The 20,988-nt window shown below is 43.0% G+C and overlaps 1 protein-coding gene across 1 annotated transcript in view; it reads left to right on the forward strand.

The window, feature by feature from the left end:
- Positions 1 to 421: 421 nt before the first annotated feature.
- The window catches only part of LOC106597376 (cadherin-7), a 134,619-nt gene continuing 114,052 nt past the window's right edge, over positions 422 to 20,988 (forward strand). Inside the window, exons 1-2 of the mRNA XM_014188578.3 lie at positions 422 to 794; positions 20,383 to 20,882. Of these exons, the coding sequence (XP_014044053.1) occupies positions 20,559 to 20,882 (324 nt within the window). The 5' untranslated portion in view covers positions 422 to 794; positions 20,383 to 20,558. The remainder of the gene's footprint in view (positions 795 to 20,382; positions 20,883 to 20,988) is intronic.

Raw genomic sequence — 20,988 nt, forward strand, 5'->3', positions numbered from 1 at the left:
TATTTCAATTATTTATTTGAGTATTTTTGTTCATCTTTAGAAAGAGTGTGACTATGTCAATTTCATCCTCATGCCTTGTCTGCAAGACATGTTTTTGAGTGACAATAATTAACACACGAGCAGTCAATCTATTTTCATTTTACACAAGAGCATTGTGAGAGCACACCAGTATTTAGTGGTAATTAGCCAAGTTCAAGCCTACTATCCTACAGATATTCATTCTAATTCAAAATCATTGTTAAAATAAGAATGGCTATATTAACGTATGCCAATAATATTGTTGAGCCAGGAAAAGTAGCCTAGAGCCATGCGCTTGACTGCCTCCAATTCCACTAGGTCTATAAGATGCCATTTGAAGCAAGCTTCAGGACATTGTTTCACGACCGGCAGTTAGATTTTTCTCCAACTTTTCCCCCCCAGTATGCGGAATCGTCTCGGTCTGCTTCTCGCTGCAGCTGTGACTTCTCAATGGAGATCATTGTAGCGACAACACGTAGTTGGAGCTAGGGAGCTGAGCAGCACAGTTATTGCAATCACGTTGAACGCGCCGCTGTCTGTGGCAGTGGCATCGTCCGGACTGAGAGAGAGAGAGAGAGAGAGAGCGAGAGAGAGAGCGAGAGAGAGAGAGAGACATCAAACGACAAGTAGTGGTAAGGGGAGGTTTATAAGATGTTACAGCGCGGCTTTCTCAACACTTCAACTGTGGCAGTGCCTTTACAATGTGTTGGATTGGTTTTTGGAGCATTGGCTATGTGATTGCGGGTTCCTTTTGAGTGCGTTCCAGAGAGGAAAAGGTATGAACCGCTATTCACTTTCTATGTTAATTACCTGTCCAAGGGTGTGATTTTAAATTCTAGTGAATTTCTTTAACACAAATGTTCCGTATGCACTAAAAAAAATGTGTTTCTTCAAAACTCGGACTGCATATGTATATTTTCTCAGCAGAAATTGCCCTCAATAAATCTGGAAGAATAAAACAAATTGGAATATTTTCAAATCCGAAAATATCTATTTTGCCTAGCCTATTTCTCTATAAAGGTGTGTAAACTGACAGTGATGTTTGTTACATGGGATTTATATTTTTATATGATAGTGAGGCCTCTAATGATTTTTTTTTTAAAACATCGTTGATTCATGAATTAGCATTCTGTATAACATAAAGCTGTATAATTATGGGTACGGTTTAAACTGCGACTCATGTCAATGTTGTATTGGTTTAAACTTGGATGTATATTAACCGAGTTACTATTTAACATTACTTTTTGGACGAATGGGAACTATCATTAATAATGCTTAAACTGAAAATGTATCTAGGCTACCTTTATCGGTACACTTTTGAGTGACACTTTGGGTTTCATAATAAATATAGGCAGACATATGTCAGATAATTGGCGAAGGTTAACTCTTGCCGATATGAAATTACACAGTATCTCTCGGTATCCAACGTCTCTTGCATCGTTCATCAGTCGAGTCAATGATAGTGCGGTCTGAACAACGGAACTGGCCCTCCAGGTCCAGCGTGTAGGGCCTCTTTTGTCCACTGCGTGGCGTCGTGGATGGTAGTAGCCAATAGTTTAGTAGGCAATGCAAACGTATTTTCACGATTTCACTTATCTCATAAAAATATAGCAATAATTGCACGTTTTGGGGCTTATTCGGTAGTGTTTACCTGATTTAAGTAGAATCCTGTTTAAAAATATATTGTTATAAGTATCATTTATATTCCTAAAACATAAGTTGAAAATTATACTGTTGCTGCTTCCTGTTGTCATGGATTTTTGATTTACAGTTTAGTGTCAAGAAACTGGTTTTAATGTATAAATTCATAATCAATATGCTGAAATAGGTCGTGATATTTTGATTATTTGTTTTCAGATTACTTGTATTTTGCTAAATTAGTACCTAGATTATAAACTGCACAGCACCAACATTTGCCAAGCCTCCTATTAATTAGCTTGTTCTACTGTAGTCAGTAGCATGTGCAAATGAATCACTCACGTCGATATTGTATTAAAATCAATGAAACTGGGACAATAACAGCAGCCAGATGTACCATTTGCTCTCTTCTAAAAGACATACATTCCACAGACATTCTTATCCAGGGCGATTTACACTCGCAATCAGGGTTAAGTGCTTAAGTGCCTTGCTCAAGGGCATATTGGCAGATTTTTTTAACTAGTCATGTCGGAGATACAAACCAGCGACCTTTTGGTTACTGGCCCAACGCTCGTAACCGCTAGGCTACAAACCACAAAAAAACTTGGGTAAACTACAAATATCTGTCGATTAGATGATAGATGGCCAATACAAAATAGGAAACACAACACTTTTTTGCCTGGATAATTTCAAAGAATCATCACCTCACAGGTAGTTCTACATAGTGACATAGGTTGCCTTTTTCATAGCTGACTGTCAAATCTGTGTATTTGTTTGTGACCAGCAACTTTTATGCAGAGAGTGCTCTGAATTATTTGTGCTGTTCGAATTTGAAAATGACAACTGCTTTCTTCCATAGGGGCGGCGCACAATTGGCCCAGCATCTTCCAGGTTAGGCTAGTGTAGGCCGTCATTGTAATTAAGAATTTGTTCTTGCCTAGTTAAATAAAGGTTCAAATTTATAAATGATAATAAAAATAATAAACGACCATGTTGACCAAACCGGCTCCAGGCGTGCGTCCGAGTGCGTGCCACCGTGCTCAAGTTGATTTTATCTACAGCTCACCAGACACATTCCTGACACACAGGTTAAAATACCAAAAGCAACTGTGAACGAACTATATTCATTTGGGGACAGGTTGAAACACACATGAAACATTCATGGACATTTAGCTAGCTTGCAGTTGCTAGCTAATTTCTCCTGGGAGATAAACATTGGGTTGTTAAGTTACCTGAAATGCGTATGGTCATGGACATTTAGCTAGCTTGCTGTTGCTAGCAAATTTGTCCTGGGAGATAAACATTGGGTTGTTATTTCACCTGAAATTAATATGGTCCTTTTTACTGGATCTTTGTAGAATGTTTGACCCATTTTTGAGTCACACAGAATCCTGTGTTCTCTACTACAACAATTCATCCACAAATGACAGGGGAAACCTAGTTAGTTTTTAGTTAGTTTTCTTTGATAAAATCTCGCCTCGTAAATGTTTCTTCTTTGCCGATTTTAAATGGCGGTTGGAAACCTACTTTAGGATGCATTACCGCCACCACCTGGACTGGAGTGTGGAACTTGTTCATCTTTCTAACATCCAAGTGTGTATGTGTACATTTATTTTGCAACGGCTCCCTCACTCAACGCGGCCGGTTTGGTCAGCATGTTAGTCCTACGATGGACAGGGGTGTATGATAAAACCAATGGTACCAAACCAAAGATATTTGTCAGTTTAAAGCAAAAGGATGTGTAATTCCACTCAATTGTGTGTGGTGAAATTGCAAGCTTGTTTAAGGTAGTAAGACTAACTGTTTACATTAGTGAAATTAGCGCAACATAAAATAATTTTATTGCAAAATAATTCTACATTTCAATTTAAGATAATATGATATGTTGCCCACTCAAATCTTGTTTCTCACTCATTTAACCATTTGGAGAGTTTAAAAAAAAACAATTCAGTCGGGCGGTCTAGACTAGAACCTCCATACTGTCCGTGGTAGCATGCTGAAAGTTCAACGTCCATGCTGTAGCAACATGTGAGCTATAGGCCTATATCCCATGGTTATTCGATTTAAGTCATCTGATTGTAACATTTTTGGGCGGGAACGCAAAGTCAACATTTTATGTTTTGAAGAACATATATTAAATTTACAATATATTATGTATGCCAACAAATTGAGATGTCTAAGAAGTTGAATCAAAATATATCTTTCTTTAACAATTTAAGACAATATTTTTTTCGAAAATATATTAGACTGCAATGTATCTTAAAGGTGTTTCTTTCTAAACAGATTGTTGTTGTTTTATTTCTTTGTTAACGTTGGCCTATAAGGTTATGTATTGACGCTACTGTGCACACCTGTTTATTATTCGGGCTGAGCTTGAACAACAAGACATGATTGAGGATGATGGTGTAGACCTTGTTTTTGCCCGGCGGTAGGGACATGATAAGCGATCACGGCGGAGGCACTGCTTCACATGTTGATTATGTCCCTATACCGACCTAACGTCCTAGTAGAGATGCTAATACGGTGTGTGTGTGTGTGTGTGTGTGTGTGTGTGTGTGCCTTATTCCTTACAAAAAAAGATTGCAGTTTTGAAACTGCAGTAAAAGTGCAGTAACTGCAGTCAACTGTGGTATTTTGGACCAAGTGATTGCAGTGTACTAGTTATACTGCACTGTAACTGCAGTTACACTGCAACATTTCTGCAGTAAAAAAAAAAAAAAACGGTGTTATTTTGGACGCAGTATTTTCAGCCTACTGCAGTTATATTGCACACTGACTGCAATCTTTTTTAGTACGGGATGTCTTGCAGAAAAGATATAGGCCTATGATAAATAAACAAGTAGAATCACGTTGCTCCTGGAAATAAATCAACAGGCTCACCATTTCTATGTTGTTTTTAATAACTTACCTCTGTGCTGGCATGTTAATTAGTTAATGTGTTAAATAAGAAGCACATCAAGTGGCTAGCAGCATACCGAAAGTGCAAAAACACTAGGTTATATTTATGGTGTTGGTTAATAATGCCCCTCAGAAAAAGCTTGAAGGTGATGGGGTGATGTTTTATGTTGTCATTATTTTTGAGAGATGGTTTGATATATATTTATTAAAGCTTTTGTAAGAGTCGATCCAAAATAGGTTAATTAATGGGTTAGGGCGGTTTCGGGTTTGCATCATCCTGCCTATGTCTCCAAACTGTTTCTCAACCACATGCATGTTAACTTCTGCCTCAGTCTCTCTGTACCACAATAAAGAGCTGCAAATTGAGTCGGCTGGCGATAATAATGAGGCCATATGTTACTAGTCACTGCCTGCGCTGTGCTTGATGTCCAGATGCCAGGAGCGGCGGGCACTCTCTGCGTTTGAGCGTTCTGTCCCCAGCGGAGACTGGGGTCGTTCCCACAGCAGGGGGCATGTGCTCTAGAAGCCTGTGTTTGCACGTCGCTTCGAGGCAGCTCTCTTTCTCTAGCGAATGAGTTGAGGAGAGATAGAGAAGAAGGGGAGCTACGGTACAGTAGTGGGAGAGGGGAAGGAGGGGTTGATGTGGAGGGATGGTGACGGTGCAAGCGCTCAAATTGCACACTGTTTAAGTGCGCTCTCCTCTGGCTCTGTGGATTTTACAGTTACTAGTCACGGCGGGGAGCGCACGCTTGCCGCCTGTGCAACTCATGTCAGATGGCACGAGAGTCTAATGAGACTTCATCATCCTGTCTCAGTCCATTTGGGCGAGCCGCAGAAAAACTGTGTCCGTCGTGCAGTGCCAATACCGACAGAGGGCATATTTCCGGACAGGGATGAAAAATAAGTGGGGGAGAGAGAAAGGGGAAACGGGGGAGAGAAACATACACACACACACACACACACACACACAGAGAGAGAGAGAGAGAAAAGGGTTGGCAAGTCTGCTTTGAGCTATAGAACAATTTGCCCTGTGAGAGTGAGGCAGGGATCTTGGCCTGGAGGACCCATGGTGCCCTGGTGTGCACTGTGTACATATCAGGGAGGAGAGAGGATTAGGGGGGGGGGGGGGTGTGTGTGTGTGTGTGTGTGTGTGTGTGTGTGTGTGTGTGTGTGTGTGTGTGTGTGTGTGTGTGTGTGTGGTGTGTGTGTGTGTGTGTGTGTGTGTGTGTGTGTGTGTGTGTGAGGGTCTGATGGGGGGGGGGGTTGGACACTCGTTGGCAAATGTTTGGGAGGGGTCTAGTGAGACCCAGCTGCTGAATAAAAGATAAACGTACTGCTAGGTTGCATCCCAAATCGCACCCTATTCGCTATATAGTGCTCTACTTTAGACCAGGGCCCATAGGACTGGGATTCAATCCGATCACGCTTTGTCTGCTTTTTATAGGCACTGTTTCCGCGTTCGCAGACACCACGTTCATGGTAAAAGCTGCATATATCGCCTCAATCGGAAATAACATTTATTAAATGGTGCATAGCCGACAAAGCGCGATCAGACTGAATCCCAGCACTAATCTAGGAATACCTTGTTGGGCCTAGACTTGGAGCTCCGGTACCGCTTGCCAATTGGTAGCAGAGAGAACAGTCTATAACTAAGGTGGCTGGAGTCTTTGACAATTTTTAGGGCCTTCCTTTGACACCGCCTGGTATAGAGGTCCTGGATGGCAGGAAGCTTGGCCCCAGTGATGTACTGGGGCCGTACGCACTACCCTTTGTAGTGCCTTGCGGTCGGAGGCCGAGTAGTTGCCATCCCAGGCAGTGATACAACCAGTCAGGATGCTCTCGATGGTGCAGCTGTAGAACTTTTTGAGGATCTGAGGACCCATTCCAAATCTTTTCAGTCTCCTGGGGGGGAATAGGCTTTGTTGTGCCCTCTTCACGACTGTCTTGGTGTGTTTGGACCATGATAGTTTGTTGGTGTTGTGGACACCAAGGAACCTCTCATCCTGCTCCACTACAGCCCCGTCGATGAGAATGGGGGCGTGCTCGGTCCTCCTTTTACTGGAGTCCACAATCATCACCTTTGTCTTGATCACGTTGAGGGAGAGGTTGATGTCGGCAAACTTAATGATGGTGTTGGAGTCGTGCCTGGCCATGCAGTCAGGAGTGAACCGGGAGTATAGGAGGGGACTGAGCACGCACCCCTGAGGGGCACCCGTGTTGAGGATCAGCGTGGTGGGTGTGTTGTTACCTACCCTTACCACCTGGGGGTGGCCCGTCAGGAAGTCCAGGTTTCAGTTGCAGAGGGAGGTGTTTAGTCCCAGGGTCCTTAGCTTAGTGATGAGCTTTGAGGGCACTATGGTGTTGAATGCGGAGCTGTAGTCAATGAATAGCATTCTCACATAGGTGTTCCTTTTGTCCAGGTAAGTGTTCTGACTGGTTAAAGAGCGACTGCTCCTAAAAAGCATCGTCTCGTTTTAAAAATGTCCTTTGTGGCATTGATAGGAGTCAGAAACATTTCACGTAGAGTAAACATTTACTACAAAGTGTAAATAGGATAATTTTGTTCATAAAGTCAATCTGGTCCAAAACTGAGATTTTTGAGATGACAGGAAAGAATGGTATGTAACAGAATGAAAGGTAACATAACAGTTTTCCATGGGTTTGGATTATTTGAATCCTGCCCACATGGCCACAGCTGGCAGCACCCAAGTAATCATCAATTCGGAGCACGCCAGTACACGACCCAATTGATATGCCCATGGTCAATTTGGTTTAACATTCAATATCCATATGGGGCTAGTTAGAGACCATCAGTAAATTATACAATGTGCATGGGAAAATATTTTAAAAGAACAGTAGCTCAAAATTTCAATGACTTAAAAACCTCAAACCAACTATAAACTGAAGAAATTCATATACAAATATTGAAAGCATTTAACAAGAGAACTAAAAGATGTGCAACATGAAAATATTGTCCCATTTGCATTGTGTAATTTATTGATAGTCCCTTACTATACCCAGAGATGTGCTTGACTTCAGATAGCTTCAACCGGCTGATAGGCTAATTGGCTAAACAATTTGTCTAACTCTTCCCACCTGCGAACACACACACACTACACGCACATCAACCACACCCTGAAACCAACTCACGTAAGAATTCAGTCATTTCTTAGTGAACCAAGTATAAAACTGGTTATGGTAAGGGTTATTTTTATTTTTTATTTAACCAGGTAAAATCCATTGAGGTTAAAAACCTCTTTTGCGAGGGCGACCTGGCAAGAAGGCAAAACATGGAAATAGCAGCATGTCCATAAAACATTACAGAAAAATACAAAATACACACAAAAGACACAATTAAAGATTAGAAACAACTACAGTTATAACAAACAGTGTTGTCGATCAGAGTCTTTAAAACAGGCAAGGACACTAACTCCCCTAACTTTAAAATCTTCTGAAGCATGTTCCAGGATGAAGGGGCATTATGGGAAACAGATTGTTTCCCCATCTCAGTTCTAGCCTTAGGGACAGCAGCGACTGTGAACGAAAAGTGACTGATCTGGTCAGTAAGAAACAGAGACACAAAGGGAGTTGTCCCATCAAAGTGTACCAGTGCTTTAGCCTCCTGGTGGAGAGACAGGTCCATTACACCATAGCATACAGATCACAGTGATGGGTAAGTAATCTAGCGTTGGTAATGAGTCTTAAAGCACCATGATGCACTGTGTCCAGAGTTTTCAAGATACTTGCTGAGGCCTGCGTATAGACAATATCACCAAAATATCATCATAAAAAAATTGCTTTGAACAAGATCTTTTCTGACTAACACTGAAAAGCAAGATTTGTTCCTGAAATGGAAACCCAATTTCAACTTCCGTTTCTTGGTCAAGTTATCAATGTGAGTTTAAATTTAAACTTTTCTTCTAACCAAATCCCAACATACTTATAGAAGGTGACCCTATCAATTTGCTGGCCTGTTATAGTTAAAATCGGTATAGTGACTACATCTGTTTACTTTCAGGGAAGAGAACACCATGAACTTTGTTTTCCTTTCATTAAGCACATGTTTCAATTGGAAAATGTGCTTTTGAATAACATCAAAGGTCAACTGTAAGTCCTGAAAAGCCTTCTCAGTACTAGATGCGCTAGAATAAATAATTGTGTCTTCAGTATACAGATAGAGATTTGCAGAGTCAACCGTCTTCCCTATATAATTTATATACAGTGTAAAAAGGATCGGACCTAAAATTGAGCCCTGGGGAACTCTTTTTGTAAGCTTTCGAAACTCAGAATAAATGTTTTTTTTGTTACCTTTATTTAACTAGGCAAGTCAGTAAAGAACACATTCTTATTTTCAATGATGGCCTAGGAACAGTGTCTTGTTTAGGGGCAGAATGACAGGTTTTTACCTTGTCAGCTCGGGGATTCGATCTTGCAGCCTTTCAGATACTAGTCCAACACTCTAACCACTAAGTTCCATACCGTCCTTAGCTACACACTGTGTTCTGTCAGAAAGATAGTTTTGGAACCAATCCATCAACACTTAAACCAACCTTTTTTAGTCTATACAACAGCAGGGCATGGTCAACAGTGTCCAAGGCCTTCGATAAGTCAATAAAAAGTGAAACACAATGATTTTTCTTGTCCTGATCATCTAGAATATCACCTACAACCTTACTTACAGCAGTAACTGTACTGTGCTTGGTTCTAAAACCCGACTGGAATTGAGATAAAACTGAGCTATTATAAAGAAAGTCTTTCAACTGTGAGTTCACAAGGTTTTCCAAAACTTTTGCCAGTGCAGACAGTTTAGATATGGGATGACAGTTATCCAACTGGGACGGATCTCCACCTTTATGTAAAGGTGCAACATAGGCTGCTTTTCAGACTTTTGGAGTGGTATTACTTGCAAATGAAAGAATTTAATATATGAGTGAGAGGGGCAGCAACTCTGCACCAATTTTTTTTTTTTAAATGGGTTTAATTCATCCGGGCCAGCTGCTTTCTTAAATATCAATAGATTTTAGTTCCTTTACAGCTTCTGAAAGCTCAATCTCGGTAAAATTAAATGGATGAATCATAGGCCGGCATGTGGCAATTTCATTCACAGCCTCATTAGAGATTTTAGGAAGGAGTTCATTATCAAATAAATGCCCAGCTTTAGCGAAATGCTCATTAAACATGTCAAGCAGTTTATTATAGTCAGTCACATCCATTGAATTTGAGGTCAATTTCAGCGGAAGACCAGAGGAGTTCGTGTTAGCATTCATGGATTTAATGGTTTTCCATAATTTCGTCGGGTTATTAAGGTTTGCCTTGGTGGATTCGTAATAGAAGCAAGATTTTCATTTCCTTATTAACAAGGTGCACTTATTTCTCAGTGCTCTGATTAACTACCATTCAGTCTGGGAATTACCCTTTCTGGCTTTGGCCCATTGTGTATTTCGTTTATGGATCAAATCAGATAATTCCCCTGTAAACCAGGGATTGTCTCTACCGCTTACCCGGTACTTTTTGAGAGGGGCGTGTTTATCACAGATAGTAGAAAACATAGAATCAAAATAGGAGAATGCCTCTTCGATATCTTGAATAAGTGCAATCCTATCCTAGTTGCATGCATAAAGTTCATGCAGGTTTGTCTTCTCACAGAACTGCCTAAAATTTTCGTTTGACTATGAACCGAGAGGGCACTTTGGGGATTTTGGTGTCTCTAATGCAAATCAAATTTTATTTGTCACATGCGCTGAATACTACAGGTGTAGACCTTACCGTGAAATGCTTACTTACAAGCCCTTAACCAGCAATGCAGTTTCAATGATCACTTAAAAATCATTAGCAAAAATACCAACGGCCCAAGTATTTATGCGGATTGTTTGTTAGAATAACATCAATGATTCTCGTGACTGTATTTATCATTTTAGTAGAATTGAATGTAATGCACAGTCCTCTTATGCCCTCAGAGTTGTGAGATTCCAGTTTAAATCGCCCAAAAGGACCATTTCATTTATCCCCCAACCACACATCAATTCAGCCAGAGAATCCTGGGATTCTACTTTTGCAGATGGAGGTCTATAACGTCCTATCAAATCTAAGTTCACAGCTTTCGATAACTGCAACTTCAATGCTAAAAACTCATTAGATAAAGACCTTAGTTCGGTAACCATATATATATGTCTTTAATATAGATGGCTATACCTCTACTTTGTCGGTCACATTGTTAAACATTATAACCATCCAAGCCTATAGACTGATTTAGAACATATTTCTTAACCCATGTCTCGGACAGTACTAAGACATCTGGGTCAGCAGTGTGAACCCAGACTTTTATCATGTCCAATTTCGGCATTAAACTCCTCACATTAATATGCATCAGTCCCAACCCTGATCTAGTTATAAAATCATTTGGAGTGGGAAGTTCATCCATAGCCAATGGGTCTGGGTTTGGGTGAATGTTTCCTGATCCATAGCCAATGGGCCTGGCTTTGGGTGAATGTTTCCTGATCCATAGCCAATGGGCCTGGGTTTGGGTGAATGTTTCCTGATCCATAGCCAATGGGTCTGGGTTTGGGTGAATGTTTCCTGATCCATAGCCAATGGGCCTGGGTTTGGTTGAATGTTTCCTGATCCATAGCCAATGGGTCTGGGTCTGGGTTTGGGTGAATGTTTCCTGATCCATAGCCAATGGGCCTGGGTTTGGGTGAATGTTTCCTGATCCATAGCCAATGGGTCTGGGTTTGGGTGAATGTTTCCTGACCCATAGCCAATGGGTCTGGGTTTGGGTGAATGTTTCCTGATCCATAGCCAATGGGTCTGGGTTTGGGTGAATGTTTCCTGATCCATAGCCAATGGGCCTGGGTTTGGTTGAATGTTTCCTGATCCATAGCCAATGGGTCTGGGTTTGGGTGAATGTTTCCTGATCCATAGCCAATGGGCCTGGGTTTGGGTGAATGTTTCCTGATCCATAGCCAATGGGCCTGGGTTTGGGTGAATGTTTCCTGATCCATAGCCAATGGGCCTGGGTTTGGGTGAATGTTTCCTGACACCAAAAGCAGAAGAATAATAAAACACCTTGATTTATTTCTTGCTAAAATCTCTCTGCCCATAGATTATTTAAAATAATCCAAACTATAGTCATCTGATACAACAAACACAGTTTTTAGCCAGACCAAACCCTGTAGATGAGAACGTTTTATGAGCATGTCACAGTAGGAGTCAAATGGTAACACAATCGGATCACTCTGAAAGACAAAAGCTGCTATATCATCAGTCAAAGTAGGGTTTAACGGTATCTCTGGGTTAGGGAGATGAGATTGTTTTTGATCATTTAGACTATGCAATGAGCCATAAACCATGTAGGCAGCAATTAAAACCATTTGTACAAAAATACAAATTTTAACCACTGAAACCAACAATTCACTAGTTAGAACGGTCAGCGCATTCAACAGCCGTTGCAGGAATGTACTGACAGGGATTTTACCCAGTGTGTGGGTCTGGTCAATGCCCCCAGTCGCCTCGCAGTAGGCTACCGCATTGTGAGGCAGAGCGGGCCCAGTAGACCGGTCAATCACCGGTGGCTAGTCCACCTGGCAGGGGTATCCTGGGCTAGGAAGCCCAGCGCATCTAGACGTTATGTCACAGCGCAGATACCAACCCTTCGGCTTCCACCACACATCACAGCAAGGCAAGAGAGGAGTCAGAAGACTCCGCTAGAATGGCGAAATACAGATAAAGAATCTGACCGTGGAGGAGTATCCAAGGCTAGTCGGCCCAACGTGTCTAGACCGTCAGTCACAGCACAGATGTATTCTCTCTCGGCTTTCAGGGAGGGCACCACACCGGCTTTATCTCCTTGTGTAGAAACCAGCAGATGTCAATTTAACACTCTGATTGCTTTGATCCTGTAGGACATTCGATTTTGCCTGTTGTGTAATGACAACTCTCGCAGCCTTTAACGGTTTTGCTAAGTAATAAAAACTTGTAACACATGAAACAAACAACAAACAGTGTGACACAACATGCTCAGCAAAACTGCCCTGCCTCCATCTTGATTGAATTGTAGTGGGTGGTAAGGGTTAAGGTAAGGGTTATGGTTTGGAATAGGGTTAAAACATAAAAAAAATGTAACAAGTGCCTAGCACTGGGATTGAGGCCTCAATTGTCAGAACCAAAACGTGCAGTTTAAGCCCTCCCTCTATCCCCATCCACAACACCCTAGCAAGCCACGAGCCTTTACGAGATTGTAATAGGCAGCCATGTTGCCGCTAGTAGCCAGTATTGAAGGCATCTCCCGGAGACCTGGGGACATGGACAAACGTCGAAAACTGAAGTTGATCTGGTGTGACCTGGCTGGGAATAACATCCCTTAGGCTACCATCAAGTTTATACACAGCAGCACCAACTCTCAGGGCTTTATTCAGTCGAATCTGCATTACAGTACTTTTGCATCTAAACATATGACTTCTCTTGTGGCCAGATCAAATCTCAGAACGATTTTGTGTAGTTTAAAAGCTCACTCCTCAGCTTGATGTCCACTGAATCAAATTGCTAGTTTTTCAGTGGTACAGCTGGCTAAGACGATAGCAGGAGGGCAGTGGCGTGTGTTTGCGAGACAGAGGACCTGAGATCCAGTCTTGGTGTGAGCTGGTGAGGGAGGCAGAGGTATTGTTAAGCTAGGAGCGTTACACCTGTTACATGTGCATGACCGCTCCTGTAGGAATTTTGTTGGCTAATATAAAGAAAGATTTGACATTGCCAAGACAGATCAGGACAAATGCTTCCGCTGTAAGTGTGCAGTCATCAAGTTCTGCCCCGCTCTACTCTTGTCTGTGGTCATTGCACAATAATGACTCATATGGCAAGGGTGAACAGGGATAGGACATAACATGGACATCAGAGTTTCCCATAATTCCATTCAGTGTTCGCAGACCTGGGTTCAAAAGTGTTTTTTTGTAATATAGCTAGTTTGTAATCGCTCCCCGTCCCTTACAAATTTGCCATAAACCCTCAGTGATTGCATGTTTGAGGGTTCTGGGTAGGACTGTTTGATTTCATGGTGCCAGATGGGCAGGTGTTTGCACTTTTGGGACACCTCCATTGGTTCCATTGTGCAGGGCAGAAACTTACCAGTAGTAGTTGATCCCAGGTCTGGTAGTCAGGTCCATTCAGGTCTGTTAGTGGAGATGGCCCAGGACAGAGTTTTGGAAACCCTGATCTAGAATAGTAAAAAAAAAAAAAATGGCCCCCATCAGGAATTCAACCATCTACAAGCGACACACTCTACGAACTGAGCCAAACAGGAATAGAATAGTGAGACATTATCTGTTAATCTAGGTGGTAATTTCCTGTGCCACTGCCAATAGCTGTTTAGCTCATCTTGAACTCTACTTCTTCAATTCAACAGACTGTATGTACAGGATGCTGTTTAAAGAGAAGACATCTAGTCAGTTACTAAGCGCTTGTAATAACTCCCTGTAAAGTGAGGCTTATAAAAGAGATTAGAGGGTTTAGATAAGACATTTCCCCTTCATGCATCACCTCAGAAGCACTGCAGCGTGTGGGAAGAAAGAGGGACGGAGAGAGAGAGAGAGAGAGAGAGAGAGAGAGAGAGAGAGAGAAGAGGGGGCAGAAAGAGAGAGGGGGGATAGAGAGAGAAAGAGGGAGGCAGGGAGAGAGAGAGAGGGAGGCAGGGAGAGAGAGAGGGGGGGCAGATGCAGAGAGTGAAAAACAGAGGCAGGGAGAGAGAGAGGGGAAGAGGCAGAGTGAAAAACAGAGGCAGAGAGAGAGGGGTGGAGGCAGAGAGTGAAAAACAGAGGAAGGGAGAGAAAGGGAGGGAGGATGATCAAAGAGAATGGCATAACTTCATCTTGCCCCTCTGAAGGAAGGGCCTTGTGAATGGTGAAGAGAGTCTATGTGGGTTTATGTCAACACAACTTCCAGAGTTACGGTACCCCATTTCGATGTTGTTTTTTGTTGTTGTTGATGAAGAGACATACCCCTCCCCTCTGGATTTCCATGAATCCAATGTTCTGTCCGCTTAGTGAATGGAGATTCCATCGAGTTGAATAGCCATGGGGGGTATCTTGTCCAAAGGCCATGTTTCAGAAAAACAGAGAATATTGCATTTCCAAGAGTCCCGTTAATAGCAAATCAGTGATCGGAGGTCATTCATCTAATTATCAAGTACATTGGCCAATAGAATGGAGGGAAGTGGTGGCCGGTTTTCCCTTCTAAGTCTCACCAGGATGCACGCTTTACTACCTCTTTTTTGCCTGACTTTACTCTTGGGAAAGATTGGGATGGAGGTACACAAAGAGCCCAGGGCAGATGAGTCGAAGTTGAAGCTGGATTAGAGGGTCGTAACTGCTGATCTGATGTTCAAAAAAAGTTAAGATAAACGCCAAAATAATCAGAAAATAACAAAGTTGGGTCGGAGCTTGCATGACGGCAACCATACAGTCCTGCTCCATCTTGTTCCAGACTCTAAGCCAGGGATGGACAACTGGCTTGTAGTAATCATGGTCAAATTTCCAACCACGGGGGCCCATTGATTTTGTAAGTCACTCTCTAACTGCTAATTTCTCTCTCTCTGTTTTATTTGCAAGGTGGGATGGTTTAAGGCCTGCTCTGACTTCATGTGTGAGTATGGATGTTGGTACGCAGACTCGCGAGCCACTGCGATGAGTTCAGATTGTTTATGGCCCCCATCCCTGCTCTAAGTGTTTGGCTTTAAAAAGATTCTGCACTCTTAGAAAAAAATGGGTTCCAAAAGGGTTCTTCGGCTGTCCCCATAGGAGAACCCTTTTCATTTCCAGGTGGAACCGTTTCTTGGTTCCATGTAGAACTCTTTTGGCATTCCGTGACACACCTTCTGTGTAAAGGGTTCTACATGGAACTCAAAAGGGTTCTACCTGGAACCAAAAGGTTTCTTACCTGGAACAAAAAAAGATTATTCAAATGGTTCTCCTATGGGGACAACCGAAGAACCCTTTTAGGTTCTAAGAGGGTGTACTATACTACCGAAAGTCTTTCGCTCACTTTATTTCCCTAGAGACGCTGTAGAAGGATTCTAAGATTAGATCTTTCGTCACTTGAACTAAAGGTTATATCTATTTAAACTGCAGCGAGTCTCCTTAATCAAGCGCTGATGTGGAGTTGAGTTTTACTCGGAATGAAAATCTTTACTTTATTTTGTCCCAATAGTTACTTTCTGCCATCTTTTGTGCTCGCGTCATCAGTTCTACTGAGGAGAAAAGAGGGAGAGTTCTTGTGAAGCCGAAGGCCGTACATGACCGTTTATTCTGTTTATTTTAACTTTGGTTGTTGTTGTTGTTGTTGTTGTTGTATAATGCATCTGCAAGGTCTCCCTCGAAGGGAGCGTGCTGAAACTCTAATGACACACACACACACTCTAATGCCATTGCCTTTTAGTAGAGCTCAGGGTGATAAAATACATTTGTTTCACCCAACACACACACACACACACACACATGCTCCTGATGCCCTCAACGAACCCAAACAGTCTCCGTGCTAAAACAAATCTTCATGGTTTCATGGCCCTCTCTCTCTCTCTCTCTCTCTCTCTCTCTCTCTCTCTCTTTCCATTCTTCTGTCTCTTTCTGCCCCAACGACATTGCTTATGATCTATATCTTCTTTTCTGTCAAATGAGCAAGGACAAGCAGTTCCCTGTTGGGCAAACTTGCAGCAATTATCTTGTTCTCTTCTCCCTGTAAGTCTTCAGAAACCCCAATGGAAGGCCAAATGTAGGCCTTAAGGATGTACTCTTGGTCTAATGGGTATGGTGTTGATTTCACTTGCAGGAGACCAGGAGTTTGAATCCCACCAGAATTGTATTTATTATGCACACTGTAGAAAAAAGTTTTTCAGACCCCCCCCCAAAAAATAAATAAAAATGATTGGACAAGTTCCCTCCTCTGTTTTGGACCATTTTCTTCCATTTGGTACCTAATCGTCTTGTGTAGCCAGCCTTCCAAAATCCTGTCTCATTCACTTGACAATTGGCTCTAAGTAGAAATTATGTTTCCCCTCAGGAGAGGCATTTGTGCGGTGATGGGTTGGGGGGGAATTCTTGTTTTGTCTGTGTCTCTTATCGTGTCGGACAAAGTTTTTAGTGGCCTATGCAGCATTCGTTTTTGTATATTTTGATGCTAGCTTAATTGGAAACACAATGTCTCTTTGGAACTCCACCCTTGGTTTTATAAGTGGCAATTGATTTAATCTACTACTCAACCTTTTTTATCGTCTTTCTATCCAGTCTTTCGAACGGTAAAGTGATAATCGAGGCCTTCCATGGCCAGTTGCCTAGTGAATACGACACAGTAGTGAAATACGTGTAGTTCAACTAGTAATTTAACAAGATTTTTTGAAGTAGCTTAGTGTTAGTTAAATACATTTTTCAAATCTTGGTAGTGTTTTCAGCTGTTGGCAAAAAAAAAATCTAATATAATATGGGTTAAGGAAGCAACAATTTTCTTTCTTTTTCAGCAGCAGACCTGAATAATTCTCACTTGACATTTTTTGATAGGCTACATTACACATTCTGTGAACATCTGACTTCTCTCTTTCAATTTGTAGTCTATGACGTTTCAGATTTAGATATGATAATTTATCACAAAGTAGTTTTGATGTTTTAACTACTATTTTCAAAGTAACTTTAGTTAAATAAACTATATTTTCTGAAAGGTAGATTTAGTGTAGCTTAATTTGTGCTAGTGTGAAGTAATTGGTAACTTAGTAAACTATATTTCCAGGGTTGGTCCCCCGCAACCATTCAAATACATTGGACATTCCACTGATAAATGTGGTGTGGTAGATAAAGCAAAGAGGTCTAGTGCCTCCAACTCCCCTGGAGAACTTTTGGGATTGAGAATCAGTTTAACCAGCCATGCTCAAGTCAGCTAACCCAGACCAGTCCCATATGACTTACTGTTTTTCCTACCAGTAAATTATGGCACAAATATTTTGGGATATTCATTTAGACTTCCTTAACTTCTTTCTTTAGACTTTTTACAAGGTTTCCGGTGGGACTGATCTTGTAGCATTTCTCAATGTCATTCACCATCATCGTGGTCCTCTGTAGCTCAGTTGCTAGAGCATGGAGCTTGCAACGCCAGCATAGTGGGTTTGATTCCCGGGACCGCCCATACTTACAAATGTATGCGAGCATGACTGTACGTCGCTTTGGATAAAAGCGTCTGCTAAATGGCATATATTATATTATATTATCATGTATGTGGTGTATAGCAGTGGTGATCGGTGCCGTTTTAAGATGAGGGAGGACACATTTATTTTTTTCTTGAGCATGGCCTTATTTCTATTACAGCATATTGGATGACTGTCATTCATATTCCATTCAACCAGCTCAATGTAACAGTGATAAGTGTAGGCTACTACATGATACTCTAGTTGTCCCTATACCCATCATGAGGCTGCTACAACCTAGCCTATGAATGAAAGTTTATAACGTAGGTGCACACGTAGGTCAAGAGACAAATGTGAGGTGACAGACAGTGACACATGGACAGACGGTGACACATTCAATACCGTCTTGCACACTCTTGCTTGCATCTAGCTGATCTAGGGTGTAATCATTAGTCCGGCAGTTTCAAATGAGAGTTTCTATTGGACAAATTCAGCTATGTTTATCCCCGTTTTCGTTTGCTTTTGTTTAAGAAACGTTTTTCAGCAGAATCGGCGTAATGAATACACCCCTGATCACAGATAAACACGGTTTATGCCTCCCAAGTGGCGCAGCGGTCTAAGGCACTGCATCGCAGCTCTTAAAGCATCACTACAGTTTGATCCCAGGCTGTGTCACAGCCGGCCGTGACCGGGAGACCCATGAGGCGGTGCACAATTGGCCAGCGTAGTCCAGGTTAAGGGAGGGTTTGGCCGGCTGGGATTTCCTTGTTCCATCGCGCTCTAACAACTCCTTGTGGCGGGCCGGGCACCTGCAAGCTGGACGGTGTTTCCTCCAACACATTGGTGCGCCTGGCTTTCCGGGTTAAGCGAGCAGTGTGTCGAGAAGCAGTGTGGCTTGGCAGGCTCTCAACCTTCGCCTCTCCCGAGTCCGTACGAGAGTTGAAACTGAACATTTTGACAATCTCTCTCTCTATCTCTCTCTTGCTTCTCCTTCATTTTGGAATAAATGAATTTGTTCAAAAAATGTTATGCACTGCAGTGCTAACTAGCTGTAGCTTATGCTTTCAGTTCTAGATTCATTATCTGATCCTTTGATTGGGTGGACAACATGTCAGTTCATGCTGCAAGAGCTCTGATAGGTTGGAGGACGACCTCCAGAGGTTGTCATATCTACTGTGTAGGTCTATGGAACGGGGTGCGAACCATGAGCCTCCTAGGTTGTGTATTGAAGTCAATGTACCAAGGGGAGGACAGAAGCTAGCTGTCCTCCGGCTACACCATGATGCTACCCTGCAGAGTGCTGTTAAGGCTACTGTAGACCATTGCAAAACAGTGTGTATTAGTGAATTATTTGGTGACGTGAATATAGTTAGTCTAGTTTTATCTAAAAAGGATAACTTTTTAAATGTTTTAAAATTGTTATTTTTATGAAGTTCACTGATGAGGGTTCTCCCCTTCCTCCTCTGAGGAGCCTCCACTGGTGTATAGGCCTAATACTGAATGCCAAGCAAACGCCATTGTAATGCTGTGCAGCTGGAGTATTCTCTTCGTATAGCTGCCCACAGGCATAATGCTCTTTTAGCTCTTACAGTAAGAGCAAACAAAGGCTTCTGGAAGTGAGCAGACTGCTGATGTCATTTCTACACAACTCAAAAGGCATGGGCTCTACCAGGAGCTACAGTAAGTCACACAGAGACAATGAGAGAAGGTTTTCTCCACGTTGATATGAGCAGACAAATCGCTCCCAGGGAATCTGTGGATTGAGCAGTACTGTATTATATGACTGCTTCCTTGTTCCTTTGAGCATCTAAAAGGAAGTGTCCACTTGTGTTATTACTGCTCGTTATATACGCAAGCCGTGGCATGAGAATGTTCATCCTTACATTTATTCTCTTTCTACACCCCACCCTCTTTCTCCCTTTCCCTCTCCCCCTCCCCTCTCTTTCACGCTCTCCCTCTCTCCCTCCCCTCTCTTTCTCCCTCTCCCCCTCCCTTCTCTTTCTCTCCCCCTCCCCTCTCTTTCTCACTCTCCCCCTCCCTTCTCTTTCTCCCTCTCTCCTTCCCCTCTCTTTTTCCCTCTCCACCTCCTTCTCTTTCTCCCTCTCCCCCTCCCTTCTCTTTCTCCCTCTCCCCCTCCCCTCTCTTTCTCCCTCTCCCCCGCCCTCTCCCCCTCCCCTCTCTTTCACGCTCTCCCCCCTCTCTCCCTCCCCTCTCTTTCTCCCTCTCCCCCTCCCCTCTCTTTCTCCTCTCTTTCTCTCCCTCTCCCCCTCCCCTCTTCTCTTTCTCCCTCTCCCCCTCCCCTCTCTTTCTCCCTCTCCCCCGCCCTCTCCCCCTACCCTCTCTTTCACGCTCTCCCCCCCTCTCTCCCTCCCCTCTCTTTCTCCCTCTCCCCCCTCCCCCTCTCTTTCTCCCTCTCCCCCGCCCTCTCTCCCTCTCCCCCTCCCCTCGCTTTCTCCCTCTCCCCCTCCCTTCTCTTTCTCCCTCTCTCCTTCCCCTCTCTTTCTCCCTCTCCACCCCCTTCTCTCTCTCCCTCTCTTTCTCCTTCCCCTCTCTTTCTCCCTCCCTCTCTCCATCCCCTCTCTTTCTCCCTCCCTCTCTCCCTCCCCTCTCTTTCTCCCTCTGCCCCTCCCCTCTCTTTCTCCCCCTCCCCTCTCTCTCATTATTTCTGATAGGCTCCAATTATCAACTGCAGGTGTGAAGTAGACGTGTTCTGACACCTTGGCAACCAGCAATCACAATCCATCCGTCTGTCTGCTGAAGGATACACTTGCTCGTTAAACACCACCTGGAGTGTCTCTTCTGTTCAACCTCCCCAGTTTACTCAGTGAATGGTGGACAACGCTGGTGGATGGTGGACAACGCTGGTGGATGGTGGACAACGCTTCTTCTTGAGTCTTTTCCAGTAAAATTTCAACAAACAAATTGTATCACAAAGATGCGACTGAACTGTCCCCCCATGTGGAGTGTGATTAGTGTGTTGATTGTGCTCGTACCCATTTGGGAGATGGGCTGCTCTGGCCTGACCTTGAACTCAGTGCCCCTGCATCAGGTCAGGATGTACCAAAGGAGCGGCGAAGAGGGGGCACACCACAGGCAGAGGCGCAGCTGGGTGTGGAATCAGTTCTTTGTGCTGGAGGAGTACATGGGGGACGAGCCACTCTACGTGGGCAAGGTAAGAGTTTCTGGGGTGTATTACTACAGTAAATAGGTGGATGTGTGACTGTGCTAATATGGAAAACGTACAGGTCGATTGGGTGAAGTACATAAATATAAAAAAG

This window comes from Salmo salar, chromosome 03 (assembly GCF_965601325.2).
Source record: "Salmo salar chromosome 03, fSalSal1, whole genome shotgun sequence".
NCBI lineage: Eukaryota > Metazoa > Chordata > Actinopteri > Salmoniformes > Salmonidae > Salmo > Salmo salar.